Source organism: Equus asinus, chromosome 6, assembly GCF_041296235.1.
Source record: "Equus asinus isolate D_3611 breed Donkey chromosome 6, EquAss-T2T_v2, whole genome shotgun sequence".
In the NCBI taxonomy this organism is placed as follows: Eukaryota; Metazoa; Chordata; class Mammalia; order Perissodactyla; family Equidae; genus Equus; species Equus asinus.
The window spans coordinates 94,997,116-95,021,148 of record NC_091795.1 but is presented as its reverse complement, the minus strand read 5'-3'; the positions used below and the strand labels follow the sequence as shown (position 1 = coordinate 95,021,148).

The 24,033-nt window shown below is 40.3% G+C and overlaps 1 protein-coding gene across 1 annotated transcript in view; it reads right to left on the bottom strand.

Moving 5' to 3' along the window:
- Window positions 1–23,727, bottom strand: part of YWHAQ (tyrosine 3-monooxygenase/tryptophan 5-monooxygenase activation protein theta) — a 42,662-nt gene extending 18,935 nt beyond the window's left edge. Inside the window, exons 1-2 of the mRNA XM_014866759.3 lie at window positions 23,570–23,727; window positions 22,813–23,172 (exon numbers count right to left, since the gene is read on the bottom strand). Of these exons, the coding sequence (XP_014722245.1) occupies window positions 22,813–23,106 (294 nt within the window). The 5' untranslated portion in view covers window positions 23,107–23,172; window positions 23,570–23,727. The remainder of the gene's footprint in view (window positions 1–22,812; window positions 23,173–23,569) is intronic.
- Window positions 23,728–24,033: the final 306 nt, after the last annotated feature.

Genomic DNA, 24,033 nt, shown 5'->3' with positions numbered 1-24,033 from the left:
GCACAGTACTCCACTGCAGAGGCGTGCTTACTTCAAGTTTCCTCTGAGGAACATTTAGTTGCTTCAAATCTTTGGATATTTCCAATAACGTACCAAATGTACACATGATCCTTAGGATAAATTGTTAAACTGTCCTCCCTGGGGGCAATTTCACTTTACATTCTTGTTAGTAATGTAGGAGCATTCCTGTTTCTCAACATCTTTCTGAACCCAGGGTTATCATCAAAATTGTTTTTATTTCTTTCAATCTAATAAGTGAAAAATATCTTACTATAATTTTGTTTGCAGTTTTCTAACTTGCATATAATAAATGAAGTTGAACATCTGCATGTCCTTTTTTTTTGTTTCTTCTTCTTCTCCTCCCCAAACCCTCCCAGTACAGAGTTGTATATTCTAGTTGTGAATGCCTCTGATTGTGCTATGTGGGATGCCACCTCAGCATGGCAGGACAAGCGGTGCCATATCTGTGCCTGGGATCTGGACTGGTGAAACCCCAGGCCGCCAAAGCAGAGTGCGTGAACTTAACCACTTGGCCATGGGGCCAGCCCTGTCTATGTCCTTTTCTATTAACAGTGTTGGTATCCTTTGCCATTTTCCTAATAAGTTTTTTCCTCACTGATTTGTAGAAACTCTTTATTGTGAATGATATTAGTTCATTTTCCAGATGTATCTCATACCAACTTCATGTACTTAAAGATTCTGTCTGGCAATAAAATTGTATTAATTAATATTTCTCTATTAAATCAGATGTAATATTACCACCACTTCTGACCAATGAGAAACATGAATTCCATTTTAACACAAACAAAATACATGAACAGAAGACTTGTAATTGAAGTACAAGTCTGAATGTGTGTTTAGCGTATTGTTTACCTGGCCATATGAAATACTAACGCATTCTAAATGTTACCTGAATAGCAGTAAATTAGATTAAAATATACACGTGCGCGTGCACACATACCCCTCACTCACTCTTAGGATGGAGTACTTAAGAAATTTATGACTCATCATCTTAAAGTAGATGGGTAGAAACATGACTTTCTGGTTCTGACAATACAGTGAGACTCAGAAGACTTTTCCTTCTTCTAAAAATAATCAAAACGTTAAACAGAATTAGGTAAAATAGAAGAAAAAAATACAGCAGAGCTCCAAAGGAAGGAAGGGAGATATAGAAAGGAAGATGAAACAAAGGCAAAAAGTGAAAGTTTACAACACACAATGACAGTGGTGTTCAGCAGGTAGGGGCCCTAGAAAAACCTTGGTCTACTATTGCTGCAAGTATCAAGAAAGCTATTTTCTAGAGGAAGATGGGCCCAGATGTTAGCTCAGGGCTAATCTTCAAAAAAAAAAAAAAAAAGAAAGAAAGAAAGAAAGAGTGTCTTTCTTTGGGGGCTGGCCCCGTGGCTGAGTGGTTAATTTCGCACGCTCCACTTCAGCAGCCCAGGGTTTCCCTGGTTCGGATCCTGGGAGTGGACATGGCACCGCTCATCAAGCCATGCTGAAGCAGCATCCCACATGACACAACTAGAAAGACCCACAACTAAAAAGATACAACTATGTACTGGGGGGCTTTGGGGAGAAAAAGGAAAAATAAAATCTTTTTTAAAAAAAAAGAAAGCTATTTTCTGGGCTTTTGCGGGGGCCGAGGGGGGAGGCGCGGGATGGGTAGGGGTGAGTGTAGTCTCCCATGAAAAACTAAAACCCAAATCTATGCTCTGTGCAGGCGCTATTCAACTTTTATTTCATACATGATATGTGAATCCACAAGCTAAAAATGTGTGTAAAAATGGGCCAAAGCTTATATGCCCAGCAGAAACAAATCATCAAAACTACTGTGTAAAGACATTTCTACAATCCAAGGGACACACAAGTTCCCTAGAAAAAGCTACATTTTTGTTAAAAATAACAAAACTAATTCAAGGGACAGATCCATCACAATGAGGGATCAGCAAACCAACAGGATGGTTAGCATCCAAGAACTTAAAAAATAAAACTGTGTAACAAAACATAAAATATGTTGAAAATGATTAGAGAATCTTTTCAAGATATATATTTTAATATTTATGGATTAAATAGATGATGCCCAGGACTGGCTTCAAATTAATGGTGTGTGTGTCTGGTAGGGATATAAATAAAACAAAATTCATAATTGCTGAGGCTGGGTGATGAGTACATAGGGGATTTTATTGTAACATTCTCTTTATTTTTGTGTAAGTTTGAAATTTTTCTTGATTAAAATAACCAGAGATTTTTTTAAAAAAAGGGAGGAGGCAGACAGAAGCCAGGGGAAAGAATAGGACACAAAGAATTAAGAAAAGACAGCTTGAAGTTGGAAAGAGAGGGGGAAGACTTCAAAAAAAAAAAAAAAAAAAAGAAAAAAAAAGAGAGAGAAAAATATGCAACAGGAATTCCCAGAGGAAGAGAATAAAAAGAATGAGGAAGAGATGTTATCAAGAGATAACAGCTGAGACTCTCCCAGTAATATCATAAAGATAATAATCTTCAGAGTGGAGAGGCACACTAAATCTCAAGCTAGATAAAATAAAAATAAATTCATACCTAGACCATCATGGTAAAATTGGAGAATGCCAAAGACAACAAAATTCTTAAAAGCAACCAGAGAAATGACATGTTACCTATAAAGGAAGAAACAACAATATGACTGACAGTTAATTTTTCATCAGAAAACAACCAAGTATCTTCGAAATACTGAGAAAAACAACTGTCAGCTAGAATTTCATAACCAATTAAAAGTACTATACAAAAGCAGGTGCAAAATAAAGACATGGAAAGACAAAGACAGAAGGTCCTAATCAGATCTTTACTGAAAGAACCTTTTTGGAGTGGTCAGGAAGAAGTAATGGAATAAAAGAGAAGTCATTAATTAGAATAATTACAGAAACTAAAACACTGAGTAACTGAAAAATTCCTGGTCATGACTGTGAAGAGTTTCCACTCTCCCAAAACTGTAAAAATGCAGAATTTTTACAAGATGCCGAGTAACAATACATGTTTGCAGAGGATAGTATTTCAGATTATTTAGAACAAAAGTTCCTTCATATTAAGTATGTGCAAAGGATTGAGTTGGCTATTAAAGGAAATGTGTTTCCCAAACTCTTTTAGAAGACTGTTTAAATTTTTAAAGATAGTTACATTTTTTTTTTAATCCAACAAATGTTTTCCTTTAAGAGTACACTTTCTAAAATCTGACAATGATGATAATCTGTTACCAGGAAGAAATGTTTAATTAAAATAATCTAGGATCTCAAATATTTCAATAGCCCACTATCCATTTTAAGGTAACTGACAAGATGTGGGTTCATTTGAGATATTTACTTACAGGCATGACTTTAACCAAGAACTACATGCTAATGACTCACAAATCTGCCCCTTAGCTAGTTGGGCAAACAACTTTTACAGCTTTGTACCTTAGTTTCATCTTTAGAATGGAATTAATGACAATCCCTACTTCACAACGTTGTTGTGAAGATTAAATGAATTAATATAGGGGCTGGCCCAGTGGCGCAGCAGTCAAGTTTGCATGTTCCGCTTTGGTGGCCCAGGGTTCGCCGGTTCAGATCCTGGGTGTGGACATGGCACCACTTGGCAAGCCATGCTGCAGCAGGCGTCCCACATATAAAGTAGAGGAAGATGGGTACGGATGTTAGTTCAGGGCCAGTCTTCCTCAGCAAAAAGAGGAGGATTGGCAGCAGATGTTAGCTCAGGGCTAATCGTCCTCAGAGAAAAAAAAAAAAAGAGTTAACATAGCTTACTTAAGAATATGTTAAGAATACGGCTTGGTATATAAACCTCAACCACCATGTACCACCACACAAATCCTTCCCTTAACCATAAGATCAAGTGCTCCCATATGTATGTGTAGGTGTGAGTGTGTGTACACGTGTATATATAGACATTTGGATGGGCCGTTGTGACTTTAAGCTTTACTCACTTAAAAAATACTAAATTTGCCTTCCTAACACAATCTACTGTTGATTCTCCTCCCCTACACAATTATCTGTCTTAAGAAAAGCAATCAGTTGCCCTAGTTAGAAACCTGGGTGTCATCCTAATGCTTCTTTGGCCTCTCTCCCCTGTTGTCTCACATTTAGTCCCCCAAGCCTCTGGACTGAACATCTCCCTGCTCTTAACTATAAACCACTGAAGGAGAAGACTTTATCTTGTCTAAATTTGATATACATTCATTTGTATAGCAAATTAGTAAGAATGCAAAACTTGACTACAATCTGACAGTATACAACAAATATACCTTAAAAATAAGGATGAGTCAATCATAAAAAAACAGCGAGAGGCATGGAAACAGAAAAGAGACAGACACCAAAGGAAAAGAATTCAATATTTAGTCTAGGGGAGTGTGAATCACAATCAACCCTCTGAGAAATCTTTGCCCTACTGTGGAGATTATGGCCGGTAAACATTTCAGCAGCCATTCAATTTCTCTTGTCAGGACGCCACATTTACTAAGCAACTTCCTGATTATGACTTGATTCCTATGTGAGTCTGTCTGTCTGCTGAATGAGAACACACTGGTCACGCCAACACAAGTATTTCAATCTTTGTGCTAATTATTCCTCACTATAAACGAATAAACTAATCTGCCTGGTTTTATATACCAGTCACATGAACTTGATGATGACAGATCTAGCCCTGAAAGATGGCTCCACCCTGGAGTGTTTGAGTCCACGAGACCTAAGGCCATACTATAAACTATAGTAAACTCACAGAGGTAATGCAACCCCTCCTACCACCTACCCCTACTCCCGACTTCTCTGTAGCATTACATGGCTGAGTATACTTAGACATTTTGAAATATGACTGCTAGACCTTAACATGCCCTAAACAGAAATAAATTTATTTCCAAGCCTGTTTCTATATTTATATTCCTTACTTCTACTTATTATTCCACAATCCTCCCACCTCCTAGCCACCCAGCCCCATCAGCACTACCTTTGACTTTTCACTCTCCACTTCCCATCCTACCCTCAGCTGTCAAGCCCTATTGATTTCACCTCTGTAACAGTATTTTGAGCCATCTTCTCAGTCTCATTCCTATTTCTATTACCCTAGTTAATCATATCATATCATTTCACCTCAACTAATCCAATTACCTAACAATCTACCAGGTTTTAGGATTCTTCTTTCTCTAATCCATTTTATATCCTGCTGCCAGATTAACCTTAAATTCCATTCTGGACATGTTAATCCCCTGCTCAAAAATCCCAATGGCCTGTTAAATAAACTTAAAACCGAACACTCACAGTCCTCCAGGATCAGGTGCTAACCTAAAGCTTCCAACTAATGTAAATGGTAAACAGATACGGATCCCCTGGCCATAACAGCCACAGGGGGAAGCTGGGGGAGAAATCCTTTTTCTGCAGTGTGCCATTCAAATACAGTTATTCTCTGTGTGCCATAACACAAAAGGAGTTGGAAAGCACTGTCCTTTAACTGACTGACATTCAACCTTATTTCTATTATTACCATTCCTGCACTAGCAGGAGCGCATGGAACAACAATGAGGTGCCTCCCAAATACTTGAAAGTGGCACTCTGAGAAGCAAAACATACAGCCATTCATCACGTGAGATGCTGGGAACTGGGGGTAAAGTGAAAAAGCAACCCTGATAGTATCTCCAGCACTATTAAGAGAAGAGGCTTGTACTTGAGTCCACGAATGCTGTCTTCCAACAGTGAGGTACCAATACTGAGGCTGGACACAGTAGTACTGGAGTAACCAGTCATTAAGATCATTCAACTAGGGGGCCAGCCCGGTGGCACAGTGGTTAAGTTTGCATGTTCCGCTTCTTGGCGGCCCGGGGTTTGCCGGTTCAGATCCCGGGCGCAGACATGGCACTACTTGGTGAAAGCCATGCTGTGGTAGGCGTCCCACGTATGAAGCAGAGGAAGATGGGCACGGATGTTAGCTCAGGGCCAGTTTTCCTCAGCAAAAAGAGGAGGACCGGCAGTGGTTAGCTCAGGGTTAAACTTCCTCAAAAAAAAAAAAAAAAAAAAAAATCACCCAACTACTGTCTCTTGTTAATTTCTTTTCTCAAAGATTAGTCCTGAGCTAACATTGCCAATCCTCCTTTTCGCTGAGGAAGACTAGCCCTGAGCTAACATCCGTGCCCATCTTCCTCTACTTTATATGTGGGACGCCTGCCACAGCATAGCTTGCCACGCAGTGCCATGTCCGCACCCGGGAACCTAACCAGCAAACCCCGCACCACCGAAGCAAAATGCGCACACTTAACCACTGTGCCACCAGGCCAGCCCCTATCTCTTGTTAATTTCTGTGCTCACCAAGGAATCTTCTAATGCTAATTTGGTTCCTCATGTAAATTTGCCTGCAAGCAACAAACATGGTTAGACCATGCCTCTCTGACAAATTTCTAATTCTTGCAGTTTCCAAGTATGCCAACAAATTAGATTCGGAGCCCATAAGGCCAAGGAGACAAACCCTGGACCATGAGAGTACACTATTGCTTTACTCATCTGGCACCTCTGCCAAACAAATAATTCTTCTTTACCTTGATTTGGGGTGTGGGGAGAGAATCCCTGAAAGTATTAATGGGCCTTCATATCTCCAACTTCTATTTATTAAAATTCATACAATTCTGGAGCATTCATGAATGCAAATATACCTTCCTGGGTGAAAGGGTTAATATCAGTATTTCTGTACACTAAATATCACTTTGCATAAAAAGTTTTCAAACTTTTGAGATACAATTCTAAAAGGAACAAAAGACCTAAAAACCTAACCCTGGCTGGAATATTTCTCAAATTAATAAATCAAAATTAATATGAATTAATGTGTCATGATGAATTGTCATCACGGTCAGACAATATGGATTCCTCAGACCCAAAGGGGTATGTGCCACTGTAGTTATACTGAAATTAAAAATAAGCCTGAGTAGTACACGCAAACAAGTGGCTAAAACCCAGAAGATAAACAAGTAGAGGGAAGGGGAGGAAAGACATGAAGGAAGAGAATCCAAAGCTCTCAATAAAAAGAGAAAAAGTTTTATCTATGTGAACCCTGGTGGTCTAGCGGTTAACATCTGGCGCTCTCACCACCTCAGTCTGGGTTCCTTTCTAGGTCAGGTAACCACACCACCCGCCTATTGGTTGTCATACTGTGGCACTGCATGTTGCTGTGATGCCGAAAGCTATGCCAGCAGTTATTTCCAATTCTAGTAAGGTCACCCATGGTGGACACTTTTCAGCAGAGCTTCCAGACTAAGGCAGACTAGGAAGAAAGACCTGGCCACCGACTTCCCAAAAAAACTGGCCATGAAAACCCTGTGAAAAGCAATGTAGCATTGTTTAATACAGGGCAGGAAAGTGAGAGGATGATGCAAAAAGACTGGCAAGGCCTCTGCTCTGATGTACACAGGGTCACTAGGAGTCGGAATCAACTTGACAGCACTAACATCCTAAATGCTTTCTCCTGGTCCATAAGATCTCTAGCCACCACCAATCCATGACCCAGAAAAAATGATCACCAATGACAGTAGTATTGCTATCAATATCTGCTATAGCACAATGGTGTTTTTTTAGGGGCTGGGATGGCCCTTTTTTGAGCATAGTGCAACTCCTCTCCTCCCTAAACAGCACTAAAACCCAAAAACGATAAAAATGCTCTTGTATAGGAATGTTCATCTTGTCTTCCAACTCAGCTACAGAGGTGTTATGACTGCAGTGGCTGAAGACACATAGACAGAGTTTTAGACTCTGACAAATAATGCGGAGCGTGTGACTGTAACAGACCAATATTACAGAAAATCATGGTCTTTGTCCCCTCACTTCACTCACAGCAGCTGAGCCAATTCCAGATATTACGAAAAACAAATGTAATGCCAGTCCTTCATCTTGACCTGTCTGCTACATCCTCACATTTTAAGCAGCTGAATACTGAGTGGCCATAACGTCACAGCAGTATCAGAATGCTATTCCTTCTGCTCAAAGATTTCCAACTCTCTGGTCAAGAGATACAACTTTGGAAGGACAGTTTTAACACATCCACTGGTTAACACTAATATTACTTTCCAAATCTGTCAATCTGCATCAAAAACAATTACACATACACAACCACAACTTACCAACATTTACAGATCAGCATTACCAAAAGAACCAAGGCAAATACCACCAATGCCTATACTTGCTTCCCCTTAGAGAACTGCAATTTACCAGTATCCAGAAACTACTTTAGCCACTAATTTGTGAAGGAAAAGACAAATGAGAATGAGAAAATAAGATTTTCCTTAAAAGGAAAAAACCCGAAACAAACAGAACAGTAAGTCAAATCTTAGTTTGGTTATAAGTAATCCAACTAGAGAGACATCCTGATAACCTAATAGAAAAGATGTTCCAGTAATTAAAAATAGATCAAAACTGTCTTGCTGGCTTAGTATATAGGTCAAGTTTTGCTATATCCTAGGAAAACTACTAAAAACAGATAATAGCTTATACTAGCAAAGACACCAGTGTACCTTCATATGAGCTTTCTCTTTTCTAAGTCTATGACAAAATGAATCAAGCCATTTCTACATTATAGAAATTATGTAATTACTTGCAAACTAATTTTTCCATCTATGGCTAACCTATGGCACATATATTTACCTCTGCAGATATTTTATACACAACCATCTAGTCTACCGGCTCTGTTACGGGGCACAAAGAGAAGAAGAGGGTCAACAGCAACTTAAGAGGCTACAAGAAGAAAATTATCCTGCATTTGCAACTAAACTTATAAGGGTTACTGATTATACTCAGCTGAACTACTGGTTACAGCACAAAAAATAACCTTGAAAAATAAAGTAGTGCTTAATAGTATATAAAACAAAAAATAAAGATGAAGTCCTTATTCTTACATGTTCTCACAGGTCACCAATACTGATCTGAATTGGGTGCAACTTATTTTGGGGACAGTCACAAGAGGAACTCAGAACACTGGTAAACTCCAGACAATACAGAATTGAGTTCCATTACTAGAATTAGTGACAAAGAAAATACTACATTAATAAAATGGCATATTCTTACACAGAGAAAAGAATTACAGCAAAGGTAAGAAAGCACACAATATAGGAGAGAACCACCGGTAGTTCCAAACGGCTGGAGTACAGACAGAAGGAAGAGAGAGAAAGGAGGCTCAAGAGAAAGGCTGGAAGGTCTCAATCAAGTCTTGTTAAGGAACTTGGACTCCATCTAATATAATGGGTGCAAAATTTTAAAAAGCTATAGGGTAGTTATTTCCTCCCCCAAGTCTTTTTAAGCAATACTAGTACATAGTAAAAGAGATAAAGAGAGCCACTCTAGTTGAAGAGCATGGATGTATAAAGTCCTGATTCTCCCCTACCTCCACACAAGAGAGAATCCAGAGAAGAGAGAAAATCTCCTAAGAATGAGGTCTGTAAAGGAAGGCTTCACAATGAAAGGCAGAAGGAACAGAAGGAGCACTATTCTAGAAAAGTCAAATTTGAGTTCACAGCTAACTGGCTGTGTAACTAAGTAAATCAATATGCCCCGGTTTTCTCAGAGGTAAATACCTGTCTCATTCACTCATAATTACACATAGTGCAAGGAAAACAGACCTGAAAGTACTAATAAGCTATAATTTGTAATTAACCATGGAATGAGTGCAGTGGCACCTAAACTGCATCTTGCAGGATAGGTGTGATTTCAACATATAGAAATGGGAGAGGGAAGGCTTTACAAGCAAGAATAGCAGTGAGTAGACGGATGGAAACAAAATATGGAGTGCTTTGGAGAAACAATGTGGCTGGAGCACAAAGAATGGAGTAATCACCAGTTTTCCTTAAGCGAACTTTTACACCAAACCACTTCTCTCTCATTTTTTCCATAAGTTGAGAATTTCAGATCAAAGATATATGAAGTAATATTTCAACAAACGGGGCCAGGACAACTGTATAGTCACATATAAAGAATGAAGGTTGGACCCCTTCCTCACACCATATGCAAAAATTAACTCGAAATGGGCCAAAAACTTAAATCTACGAGCTAAGATGCTAAAACTCTTAGATGAAAGCATAGGCGTAAATCTTCATGATCTTGGATTAGGTAATGGTTTCTTTTTTTCTTTGTGAGGAAGACTTGCCCTGAGCTAACATTCGATGCCAATCTTCCTCTTTTCTTTTTGGCTTGAGGAAGATTAGCCCTGAGCTAACATCTGGGCCAATCTTCCTCTACTTTGTATGTGGGATGCCTCCAAAACATGGCTGATGAGTGATGTGGGTCTGCACCCGGGACCTGAACCCACGAACCAAGGCTGCTGAAGCAGAGGGTGTGAACTTTAACTACTCATTGGGGTGGCCCTGGCAATAGTTTCTTAAATATTACAACCAAAGCACAAGCAACCTAAGAAAAAAATAATTGACTTCATCAAAATTAACAACTTTGTGTTTCAAAGGACACTGTCAAGAAAGTAAAAGACAACCTACAGAATGGGATAAAATATTTGTAAATCATACATCTGACTAAAGGTTTAGTATCCAGAATATATAACCATTATAATTTAATAATAAAAAGATAACCTGACTAAAAAATGAGCAACGGATTTGATTCAACAATTCTCCAGATATACAAATGACCAATAAGCACATGAAAATACATTCAACATCCATTAATCTGAGAAATGCAAATCAAAAGCACCGTGAGATACCACTTCATACCCAGTAGGATTGCTGGTGAGGATGTAGAGACATGAAAACTTTAATATTCTGCTGGTGGAAATTTAAAATGGTGCAGCCACTGTGGAACAGCCTGGTGGTTTGGTGGCTCCTCAAATGGTAAAACAGAGTTACTGTATGACCCAAGTACACACTCAAGAGAAAGGAAAACATGTCCATACAAAACCATGTACACGAATGCTCATAGCAGTATTATTTGTAACAGCCAAAAGGTGGAAACAACTCAACTGTCCACTGATGAATAACTGGATAAAAAAAAAATCTGGTATACCCATACAATGGAATCTTATTCAGGCATAAATGGACATGAAATCTGATACAACGTACAATGTGAATAAACCTTGAAAACGTTATGCTAGTGAAATAAGCCAGACAGAAAAGGACAACTATTGTATGATTCCACTTACATGAGGTACCTAGAGTAGTTAAATTCAGAGACAGAAAGCAGAATGGTGGTTGCAGGGGTTGGGGGTAAGGGGAAACTGGGATTTACTATTTAACGGGTACAGAGTTTCAGTTTTACATGATGATTCTAGATGGATGGTGGTGATGGTTACACAACAATATGAATGTACTTAATAGCACTTAACTACACAATTACAAATGGTAAATTTTATGTTGTGTTTATTTCACCACAATACAAAAATTGTTTTATTAAAAAAAAAGAAGAAAAAAGAAATGAAGTACTGATACATGGTAGAACATGGATGAACTTTGAAAATATTATGCTAAATGCAAGAAGCCAGAAAAAAAAGGGCCATATATTGTATGATTCCATTTATATGAAATGTCCAGAATAGGCAAATCTATAGATATAGAAAAGTAGATTAGTAGTTGTCAGGGGTGGGGGGTAAGGGAAGATGAGGAATGACTGTTAAAGTGTACAATGTTTCTTTTTGTGGTGAGGAAAACGTTCCTGGATTAGATGGCAGTGGTGCTGCCCAACTTTGTGACTATACTGAAAACCAGTGAATCGTGTACTTTAAAAAGGTGAATTTTATGGTATTTGAATTATGTTTAATTCAAAAATAGGGGCCAGCCCCACGGCCGAGTAGTTAAGTTCGTGTGCTCTGCTTCAGCGGCCCAGGGTTTCGCCAGTTTGGATCCTGGGCGCGGACATGGCACCACTCATCGGGCCATGCTGAGGCGGCGTCCCACATGCCATAACCAGAGGCACTCACAACTAGAATATACAACCATGTACTAGGGGGCTTTGGGGAGAAGAAGAAGAAGGAAAAAAAATAAAGACAACCTATAAAAAATAAACATGAACTAACAATCCTAGTCATTAAATAAAGACAATGAAAAACAAGATAGAAAGCTCCTCTAATATGGATAGTACATGCAACTAAGTCAAACTATTTTATAAGCATTTCTTGGAAACTTTAGCAGTATGAGACCATTAAGTTTCTTTAGAGGAAGAAGAGAAAATAAGAAATTATCTGTATAGCCCTCATTATTATGACTTTAAAATATATGTAAAACATTAACTAAAAGTTGTAGTGTGTCATCTTTATTTTAGAAAATGTTTTCAAACAGAACAAAAATAGCACATGAGACATGATGATCAGAGAATATTTGTTAAATGAAAACCAGTTCAGGACTTTCATAGATTAATTTGTGACCTCCATCGATCCCTTTAATCCCATTTTCCCCATAAACTCTAATCGTAAATTTTACTACTACAGGAAAGACTACCTCATGGAAAACTATTTGAGAATCTATACTAAGTCTTAATAGGTCCTTCTAAGGTTCAACAGATTTGGGGGCTGGATATGCTGCTTTGATACTCTGATAGAAAATTAAAAGGAAACTAGTTCTATCAACAGCTGAAGTAAGCTTTATTAACATCTGTCAGGCCATTTAGATTAAAAGCAGAAATTTTCAGAAATCCGTGTTGGACAAAGATGAATCACAAAGCATTTTTTGATCTGTATAAAGATGATCACCTATATCTTTTTCTTCGCAAAGATGTACAGCTGGTCATAAACAGTAAAATAGAGGTATAGCCTTCACTTCCACCTGCTGAGTTATCAAACTGCACCAGGTTACTCTGTACTCTGTTTAATAGGGTAGTAATTAAAGACTGAAGAGCCTAACAAGAAATAAAATAATACAAAAATGCTGTTTTCCTGATACAGGCTTGTCTCTGTGCAAAACAAATCAACTGCAAAGTTGGATGAACAATAAAAGAAATTTGCTGAACAAACACACGTTGCCATTTATATATTTTCTTTAATCTTAAACTTAGCCATTGAGTCTGCCCAATGCATCCTCCTCTACCTCCTTCCCTAATCTACTAGTTGTTACTCTCTTAATCCTTTCTCTAATCAGATGGTTCTTAAGCTTTTCCCTACCCTCAATATTTTGGCAGGTGTAGGAAAGGGGAGGAGGAAATAAAAATTTCCAGGGGACCATCAGTTTAATAAAGACTTCTATTTCAATTTGTTCAAGAACATAAAGTCACTTCAATATATACCATTTCACATTTCAAAAGTTAGTCCTCGGATATTTAAACATTATATAAAAATTTAAAAACTATATTAATGGGACAGTCAGTCTTTCCAAATTCCTTTAAGTTACTGACATCACCAAGAACCAAACACCTGGTCTCTGCAACCAGTCCCCAAATAATCTATTTTCAGATCAAAGGATGCGTAAACCCTTACTGTAATCTTTCTAACCTCTTCATTAGTTCATCAGAATTCTGAGAGCAACAAAAGCATTGAAGGTACCTGGAAATAGTACCAGGCAGAAAGATCAGAACACCTAATAAATATGTTTAACTGCATGACTCTAATACTACAGTTTTTAAAAGAGCAAAACTTTTCTGAGCCATGTTCACGTAATGTCTGTTTGGTAAAATAAGTAAAACAAGGGGGAAAATGAGAGTACTGACTCTAGATGAGTAACATCAGTACGAGTTACTTGGGCAGCAAAAAGTCTGATCTGAAAATCAGTATTATGATTTTAAAGCATTTTTACGTATTTTCCCACAGTCACCCTGACATTTACAAACAGCAATCTAAGACTGTCCTTTAAGAAAGCATTTACATTAAATTAACAGAAGTCTTTATAGGCATGGTCTGGCCACCTGTACCATCGTCTCTCCATTTCTCTAAGTAAAGCCTGCAGCAAACATACAGGAGAAAGAATGGTCAAAGTCAAAGTTAATAAACTACGGATATTTATACAATACATATTTAGTACCATACTATGCCAAATCCAACAGGAGCAAAAGGTCCAGATGACAGAGATCATGGAACACTGCTCATGTGGACAGAAAAAACATAACTGGATAGTCAAGATCTGTGTGAAAGACAAGTTTCATTGAAATGCTTCAACTAATGCTGGCTAACAGCTCACCTGACCTCCTGTCTCCAAAAGCTGTAGAACTTCCAGCCCTAAATGCAACCAGCTTCATAAGACCATTATTTACATATTCCATTCATGCCCACTCTGCTTTTGGGTTGGGTATTGGGGAATGAAGAGAGAGATTATATTAACCTTACATTACTCTTCTCAATACAAGGAAGCAGAAGCCATTCCAACAAACCAGTTCTTTAGTTACTCAGGAATTAACAGGGACTCTCTATTACCCAATATCTAAAATCAACTCTTTTCTTTTCTTTATTATCAAGTCTGTGATTTTTCTGGTCTCCACACTTACATTCCTAGAATAATTTGTAGGGTAAAGGGGCAGGGCAATGAGAAGGGAGGGGAAGGCTTTACAAATTTCATTATCACCACACAATGACAACTACTCAGAAAACTGCTCAATCACTCACCACAGTGATGAATATTAGCAAGTCTCAAAGCAGAATTCCCCTAGAGCAGCAGTTTTCAAAGTGTGGTCTGGGGACCTCTAGGGGCTCCCCACACACTTTTTCAGGTGGGTAGGTGGCATAAGTCAAACCATTTTCATAATACTAAGATGCTATTTGCTTGTTCATTGTCATTCTCTCATGAGTGGAGTTTTTCAGAAGCTCCAGGAGATGTAACACTGCAACAGACTGAATGTAAAGCAATGCCACTATTCTCAGGCAATTTTCTTTCAAGTTATTTATTTATTTTATTTTATTGTTTTGAAGATGATTAGCCCTGAGCTAACTGCTGCCAATCCTCCTTTTTGCTGAGGAAGACTGGCCCTGAGCTAACATCCATGCCCATCTTCCCCTACTTTACACGTGGGACACCTACCACAGCATGGCTTGCCAAGCAGAGCCATGTCCGCACCCGGCATCTGAACCAGCGAACCCCGGGCCGCCGAGAAGCTGAACATGTGCACTTAACTGCTGCGCCACTAGGCCGGCCCCAAAAGTTATTTATTTTTTTAAAAAATCTTATTATTCCATTTATATGAGGTATCTAGAATAGTCAAATTCAGCGACAGAAAGTAGAATGATGGTTGCCGGGAGGGGAGAATGGGGAGTTAAGTGTTTAATGCGTACAGAGTTTCAGTTGGGGAAGATGAAAAACTTCTGGAGATGCCTGGTGATGGCTGCACAACAATGTGAATGTACTTAATGTGGCAGTACTATACACTTAAAATGGTAAATTTTACATTATGTATACTTTACCACAATAAAAAAAAATCACATTATGTTAACTTCTAATGGGTTTATTATTCTAAGCGAATTAGTAATTATTCTAAATGAATTACAGAATTCTCAGTTTTAATTCCTAATAATGTAATTATCTACAGGTATAATCTACACAAACAAAAGTATGGGTTCCATGATACTTTTAAGTGTGCAAAGGGGTCCTGAGACCAAGAAGTTTGAGATCGGCTACACTAGAGTATGGTCAATATATAATGCCTCCACTGCACCCTGTAACTCCATCACTCTAATTAGTACTCAACCAAATAAAAACAAAAGCTATGGTGCAAAGTCTATCAGTCCTATGTCCTAGATGGATATCAATACCTTTCTGTACATTTTCATGTCTTGAGGTCAATAAGACACAGTTTCACTATTTTTCTTGCTATAGGTATTAAAGGCATCCAACCACAGCAATGAAGACTATCATACCCCTATCCACGGCAATCAACAATTACAGTGACCACCCAGATCCTACCATTAACCTTTTGCCATACTTGCTTTATCACATATCCATCCATTACTATCAGGTTTTATGTAAACTAAAGACATCAGTACATGCGAATCACTAACTAGAATTTTCTTTCTTTAGAATCAAAATTTACATACAATGAAATGCACCAATGTTAGGTGCACATTTGCTGAGTTTTGACAAATGCATATTAACTGTGTAACTCAAACCCATCAACACAAAGAACATTATAATCACCTCGGAAAGTTCCCTCCTGTCTCTTCCCAATCTCTGCCTCCATTCCCACAGAGGCCACTATTCCTCTGATTTTTCACCCCTCGACTACTTGTGCTTGTTCTAGAATTTCATATAAATGGAATCACACTATGTACTTTCTCGTGCCAAGTTTCCTTCACTTAGCATGTTTCTGAAATTCATTTGTATTGCAATGTGTATGAGCAGCTCATTCACTCATTGCCAAGCAGTATTCCATTATGAATACACCAGTTTACCCGCTGTCCTATTAAGAGACCATCTCCAGTTTTCAGCTCTTAGAATAAAGCTGCCATGTGCATTCTTGTACAGGTCTTTTTCTAGACCTATATTTTCATTCCTCTTGTGTAAGTATCTAGGAGTGGAATTTCTGGAGGAAAAAACAACCTTTTAATTATGGAAAATTTCAAGCATACATAAGAGGAGAGAACAGTATAATGAATTCCCATTAAAGCCAGCTCCAACTATAGTAATTCATAGATGCTCTCCTTTCATCTGTAAACCCACCCATTATTTTAAAGTCCTAAATATTATTATCATCATTTTGTCTTTAAATACTTCAATACACAAACATTTCCAGATCTGGTCAAATTACTTATCATGAAATATTCAAGAAAACACCAACACTGATTTAACCTATGAATTAAGAGTAATTAAAGTAGCAATGGAAAAAGTATAATTTTTCTTCTCTTCACATATTTTAAATGCTGCCTCTCTACCACCTCTCCTTGATATCTAGAAAGTCAATGGTACAAAGATACTTTCCATTGTTACTCTGAAAGAATTGGTGCCAAATACAAAAACTGGTAATGATAAATATCATAAAGGAATATCAATATGATCAATCAGATTTCTCAACTGTCAAGCACCCTGAATTAACTATGCTACGCTATTATTTTATAAGTCAAACTGTATATGAGACCAAAAGAAAAAAAAAGTTTGGTCACTAGCCCTTTGTGAGAACAAAGGTAGTCTTCATTATATCCAATACTGAATAAAGAGGTAAAATTCCAACCCTGCCAGTCACTAGATTTTCGTTATCCTCAAAAACCTGGCTGTGCCAGAGAGGGTAAGGGAAATGGCCATTCTCAACCACCGCAGATGACAGCACTAAAGCATAAGATCTTTTCAGAGGGCTATCTGGAAAAAAAAGAAAAAAAGCTTTTCCTTTGATTTGGAAATTTTACTTCCAAGAACTTAACCTAAACAATTCTAGCATAAAGCCTGCAACAAAGATGTTCTTCCCAGTGTTGTTTATAATGGAGACAAACAGTTTACAACCTAAATGTTCAATGGGGCATTAGTATAATTTTGCAACATCCAAATTAATACACACTACAGGGTTACAAGTCTGGAACCACATATGCCAAAGCATTAATGGCAGTGATGAAGGAGAGGGGAATATTTGCTGTTCATCGATTTGAACTGCCTCTTCCAAACAGATTTCACTATAATTTCAGTTGGATCTTTATTCTCTGTGTGAAGTTTTTGAAAGAGCAAACCTCAGGCTTTGGAGGCAACCATGAGGTACAACTTGGAGTAAGTTCCAGAAACATGAACTGTAGAGGTAAACAGCATACACTAGATGACAAAGAAAACAGTGACAAGGAAAAAAAATGACTAAAGTCTAGAAAAAGGGTTCAGACAAGATGTCAACATATTAATAAGAACCCAAAGAACAGGCATGATACAATTCAGTGCAACTTAATACTGTGTTTTATTTATGATCTAACCCAGAGTTTCTCAACCTTGGCATTACTGACATTTCGGGCTGGATAATTCTTTGTTGTACGGGATTATCTATGCATTATATGACGCTTAGCAGCATTCAGGCCTCTACTTCCCACATTAGTAGCATCCCCCTCCACCCCATGTCTTGACAAACAAAACTATCTCCAGAAGTGGCCAAATGTCCAGGGGGTAAATTCACCCTGGTTGAGAACCACAGATCTGACCTTACACTTATATGCCTGTATGTATAATATTCCATTCCATTTCACTCTTCAAGAAAACAACTCTTGGCTTCAAGGAGCTCACAATCTAAAGGCGAAAAATCCAAAAGCCAGAGTTTTTAAATTTTATTGCAATATCCTATATAAGGAGGGCTTCAGAATTATAGACTTTGGGAGTTTTGTCCACCACAAGCTATCTTCCTTCCCTCCTAGCTTACAAACATAATGTCTCATATTTATTAAACCGTACAAATTCCTCATAACAGAGATTCACACTGTGATCTTCAGTCAGCTACCATGTATTTAAAGATGACTGTGTTTCACTTAATTTCATCAGGAGCCAGATCACTCAGGTTCAAATCCTTGCTCTACTACTCACTAGCTTTGTGATACTGACCAAGTTACTTAACTTCCTTATGTCTCAGTTCTCTCCACTTTAAAACAGAAATAATACTATCGAGATAACTTATGGGAACAAGGTGAGTATATAAAATGCTTAAAATGCTTAGTACATAGTAAATGCCCAATAAATGTAGGTTATCAGCTATTATTTTAACTACAAGCCTATAAAGGTAGGCATCATCATCACCAACTTATAAATAAACAGATGCTGAGAGATTAAGAAACTTGCCTGTGGTCACAAAACTATAAGATTATGGAGTAATGATTCAAAAACAGTCTGTCTTGATTCCAGAGCCCGTAATTTTTCTGTTTTGTCAATAAAATTACATTAAGATTCATTAACTATCAAGAACAACATATCAGTCTTACTTCAAAATAATAACCAGCACCAGACACATTTTCATTTAGAGATTAATTTAGAACACTTAACTAAATTGAAGTGTATTACTGAATTAAGGTTACAGAGCTTTAGCACACCAACACAGACAACTTTAAGTTTCTATATACTACTTTAAACGATTCTTATTTGAAAAATCAGAACGTAGACCTTAGCTCCTAAAACTGTTTATACATTGTATGGAAGCAGCCTGTTGATATTAGTCTACTAGAAGACCATCAACACCAAAGGATGACATGGGGTTGTTTGAGACAGAGGTTATCAGGTATACATTCTCTAATCGTCTGGCTCTTACTCCAAGGTCATTGACTTTGTTCATAGATTTTGCTCCCAAGGCCCGGAATGGCTTCATGAACCCCTCTGAATTCTTCCATTTGCCATTACCACACATCCAAGTTCTTAATGACTCCCAAACACCTTCACATGCTATCTGACCACTGCCTAGCTATCATACAACGTGTTAATCTTTTTCACTTAAACTTTGCTACTCCCAACACTCCTTACTAGGATCACCAATGACTTCTGCATTACCTCTTCCTGAAGCCATTTCACTAAAGTTGTTAGTCCTTCAACATTTCATATACTGTTAACAACACGTTCTTCAACTTGGTCTGTAAAAATCACTCATTTTAGAGTTCAGAAGTCAGAGTGGAGGCAGAATGGCTAAGACCATATAACCTGATAGTTCCAAACAATTAGAACTGGAAGAGACCTAGAAATCTTAGCTCAACCCTCTGGTTTCACAAATCACACTGAGGGACAGAGATGACCTGGTGAAATCTTCTCTAACTTTTCTTAGATCCTCTGCAGAGTTGGGTCTTGGCCATTTGGGCGCTCAATCTCTTTTGCTCTTTAGAGCACTCATTTGGATTCTAACATTCTTTCCTGCCTCACAGTTTAGTAACTTCTTTCAATAAAGTGATTATCAAAAAGGTTGAAAGTTGTCCACTATGTTCATTTTGAGTAAAGAGTAAATAATTCCACCCCCAACCTACTCTATGAAAAGGAAAAGCTGAGAATCTGCTATTTAGGACAAAAATTGTGCCTGTTCTCCGTTACTCTTTTACTGATCTTCTGTAACACGTCAGTTCTACCTACGTCCTCCACACCAGATTCTCCTTTCTGTGCTCCAAAGGAACAAAAGAAGAGAAAACTTCATGTTGGCACTCATCGTTCAGAAACTTTAGGTTTCACTCTTCTTTCCTCATTATTTTGATAGACTCCTTATTAAACTACTAATTTATCAATTTTGAGACTTGTTCACAAGTCTATCACTTCCTCGGCTATCAGTTCAGTTTACAAACTGGTAATTATCAGCACTCAAACCACGAGCTTTAGATGCTGTCACATGCATACCATTCAAAATCTTCAATGTCTCCGCACTGTCAACCAAATGAGGAAAATTCCCTCTGACATTCTCTTATAAATTACAGCTCCCACCTTCTTTTCCAAGCTTTTCTCTAGCAAGAGCTCTACACATACTCTGCTCCAGTCACAGAAATTTTCTTTCCTGAAAAAGGCCCATCCTGCATATTCCTTCTGCCTGGAATATTGATCACACCCCCCCGCCCCATAAGCCATTCTTTGTAAAGCCTTTCCCTGGGATTCTGTTTCCTTTGAACTGCATAGCATTTTGCTCATAACCATCCTTTGAGAATTATATATTACTCACATTTGTGTATTTCTAATATGCACTCACAAATTATTGGATGACAAAATCTATGGTTCTCAGCTTTGTTCTTCCCCATACTGCTTAGCACAGCACCTTGCACATACTAAGCTCTCAAACAGTTGCCAACTTGAAGATGGGTGTGCCCAGCTTTTTTTTAATAGGTTGGCCATTAAGTCACAATTAGTTTCTCAAAGCATTTTAATAATTTTTTTTTTTGAGGAAGATTAGCCCTGAGCTAACTGCTGCCAATCCTCCTCTCCTCTTTTTGCTGAGGAGGACTGGCCCTGAGCTAACATCTGTGCCCATCTTCCTCTACTTTATACGTGGGACACCCACCACAGCATGGCTCTGACAAGCGGTGCCATGTCTGCACCTGAGATCTGAACCAGTGAACCCCGGGCTGCCAAAGTAGAACGTGTGCACTTAACTGCTGCGCCACCAGGACGGCCCCTTATAAATACATTTTTATGCCTTGGCGTCTCAGATTAATCAAGTTAAACTCTTCTATTTCACTTGGTATAAAAAAATTAACCTAATTTCAGGCGTTCTCTCCTATTGAAATGATCTGTATATGAAAGGTCTACCCCAACATACCTGCTCTCTCTTTCAGGTCATTTATTAACTAAGCAAAACAAACTCTCCTCCACTTACGCCATCATAAAAACTAAAATTTATAAGAGCTACAAAATAAAACAAATATTCCTTTGGCTCAGAGTTCACTTGCTAGAAAACAGGAGCAATTTTATGATAATTCTGAATTGCTGCAGGGTAACTAATAAACTGTAAAATAACTGAACATAAAGAGACTGAAACATGCTGTGAGAGCCCCCAAAATTAATACATACATAGAAAAGCTTCTTGTTAACATATGGAATTCTCATCAGTCTTTCCCTGATGTTGTCAATAACCATTACCATATGCTACTGAAGGCTACTATTACTTTCCAGTTGGCAAATTTCTTGAATACAAGCAATTCAGTTCAAAAAGCTTTGGTAAGTGCCTCCTCTAAGCCAGGCAGGGAGCGGAAGCTAAAAAGATGTAGATGAATATAACACAAAGTCCCGCCTTCATAAGGCAAACAATCTCAACAGGGTTTTCTCCACTTAGGACACATACTCTGCGCTGCTTTCTTTGCCCCTTTACCAGCTGTCTCCAGCAGCCATGATTTTGTTCAGGTCACCTGTTATTTGTCTTGGAAAAATAGGTTAAAGAAGTTTTTAAAAAATTTCCCGCCCCATGAATCTGACGGGGCAAGGAAGAGGCTGCTGGGAGGAAAAGCAGCATTTCCCCCACTATTCCCACTTGAAAAAAAATCACCAATCCAGTATGCTTGTCTTTCAAAGCCCCCCTAAATTACGACAAGGAACATGTTAAAAATCAGCAGGCCTCTTGTAAAAGTGGCACTTAAAAAAGGCGACTGCATCAGATAGCTCATATTTTACTGGAAGAAACCACTCTTTGTAGTATTAGAACACTTAGAAACACTCCAGGAGATAATGCTGGTGCTTAAATTTTAAAAACTTCTCTTACTGACCAAAGGATCCACGCAATGACAAAGCTAAAAATGTTCTGTCTCACTAACGAGGGTGAATCACAGCCACCACCTACTCCACCCAACAGCCGCCCTCGTAACACTGGACAGTTCAAAACCTGGAGAGGCTCTCCTCGCCTGCTACACGTTAGAAACGAATTCAACTCAGCGCACGAGCGGCCGAGCACAGCACAGCTGTGCGAGAGCAAGCAAACGTTACTAAATGCTGAAATTTACCAGGACATGTTGTTCTTTAGACTCAGCTGCGCCTTTTTCACCTTTACCGAACTCTCCCCCCGTTACTACTGGGGAAAAAGCTCAACAGATAACTCTTACTTGCAAAACGAAGTCTCTGTTCTGATTTTCGCGGTAAATTTCCATTACTAAGTTCTGGAGGAAAACCTACTCCATGTATTGTCTCCGGGGAAAAGGTGCCTGCCTGCACGTTCTTCAACCGAAGCCTATGAACTGATCACAGAACATTTCAAGGGTTCCCAGATCTCCTCGGTGAGCCCAAACACGATTTTCAGTCTTGCACAAACCTACGAGGATGTTTCAAAGTTCTCTCGTGCGGTAGCAACCCAGCATCTGGGAAAAGATCCACTCACCCCTGGACAAGCGGCTTCTTACGTCTCAAGAACTGAACTAACACCTCAAAGAAGCCAAGGCGGACCTCCCTGGACCCTCGACGTCGGCAGACCATCAGGCCAGCCCCGGCGCCCGGGAAATTCTGCACGACAGCCTCACACAAAAGGGCCTCGGCGCCGCCGCCGCCCGCTCTCCCACCGCCCGGCCCCGCGGACTCACCAGGACCGTGGTGCAGATGGACCTCAGCTCGGACTCCACTTTCTCCCGATAGTCCTTAATCAGCTGCAACTTCTTGTCCGAGGTGTCGGTCTTCTGCTCGATGCTCGAGATGACCCTCCAGGCGGACCGGCGGCCCCCGACCACGTTCTTGTAGGCCACCGAGAGCAGGTTGCGCTCCTCGTTAGACAGCTCGGCGCCCTGCTCCGTCACGGCCTTCATGCAGGTGGCCATGTCGTCGTAGCGCTCGGCCTGCTCGGCCAGCTTCGCCTTCTGGATCAGCTCCGTCTTCTCCATGGGGACGGACGCGAGAGGACAGCGAGGGCGAGCACCGACCCGGATCGGAGGAGGCGTGAGGAGGGCCTGCGGGCGGCGCGCGGGGGCGCGGACACAGGGGCGGGGGCGGCGCCGTCAGACAATGCCCGCCGCCCGCCCGCCCGCCCGCCGCCTCTTTTGTCTGTCCCCGCACGAGCGGCCCAGTTGAATTTCCCTCCCCCGCCCACGCTCCCGCCCGGCGCCCAGGAGGCCGAGGGGCACCCGCGGAGGCGGCCGCGGAGGGCGCGAGAGCGCGGGGAGGAGGAAGAGCCGCTCCCGCGCCCGCCCGGCCCAAGATGGAAGCGGCCGTTGGCCCGCACCTTCCCGCCGGAGCCGTCCCTGAGGAGAGAGGCGTGGAGGCCGGCCACTCCCGCGGGCTGGCCCCCAGCCCAGCCCTCAGGCCTGGCCAGGCCCTCAGAGGGCCGGAGGCGACCCTGGCGCTCACCTTCACGTCTCCGCGGCCGCGGCGCGAATCCCACCACTTTGATCCGCTTTTGGCTTTAGCGGAGGACCCTCCCGTCTCAGCCTACCCCGGAGCCAAGGGGCGGGCCGCCGAGCGGCTGCCCTCACTCCCACGGCCCAATGGTGCGCCGAGCTGCCTCCGAGAGTCCCGCCTCCCGCCACGATGCTGGCCAATGGGAGCTGAGCGCGCGGAAGGGGGCGAAGAGGGCGGGGCGGGAGGGGAAGCGGAGGCTAGGAGGGTGGGTCGGCTCGGACAAGTTCGGTAGGCCGGCAGGCTGCGGCTTCGGCCACGGGGTTTCCTCCAATTAGATCCAGGGTAAAAGGACGTCACTGTTGCCATGGCGATGCTGTTACCAACTCCCCTCATCCTCCCGCCACCCCCGGCACTTGTGGGTGCGGCACGGGAGCGGGAGGCTCGCACCACCACTCCCGCGGTGGCCGCGTCTC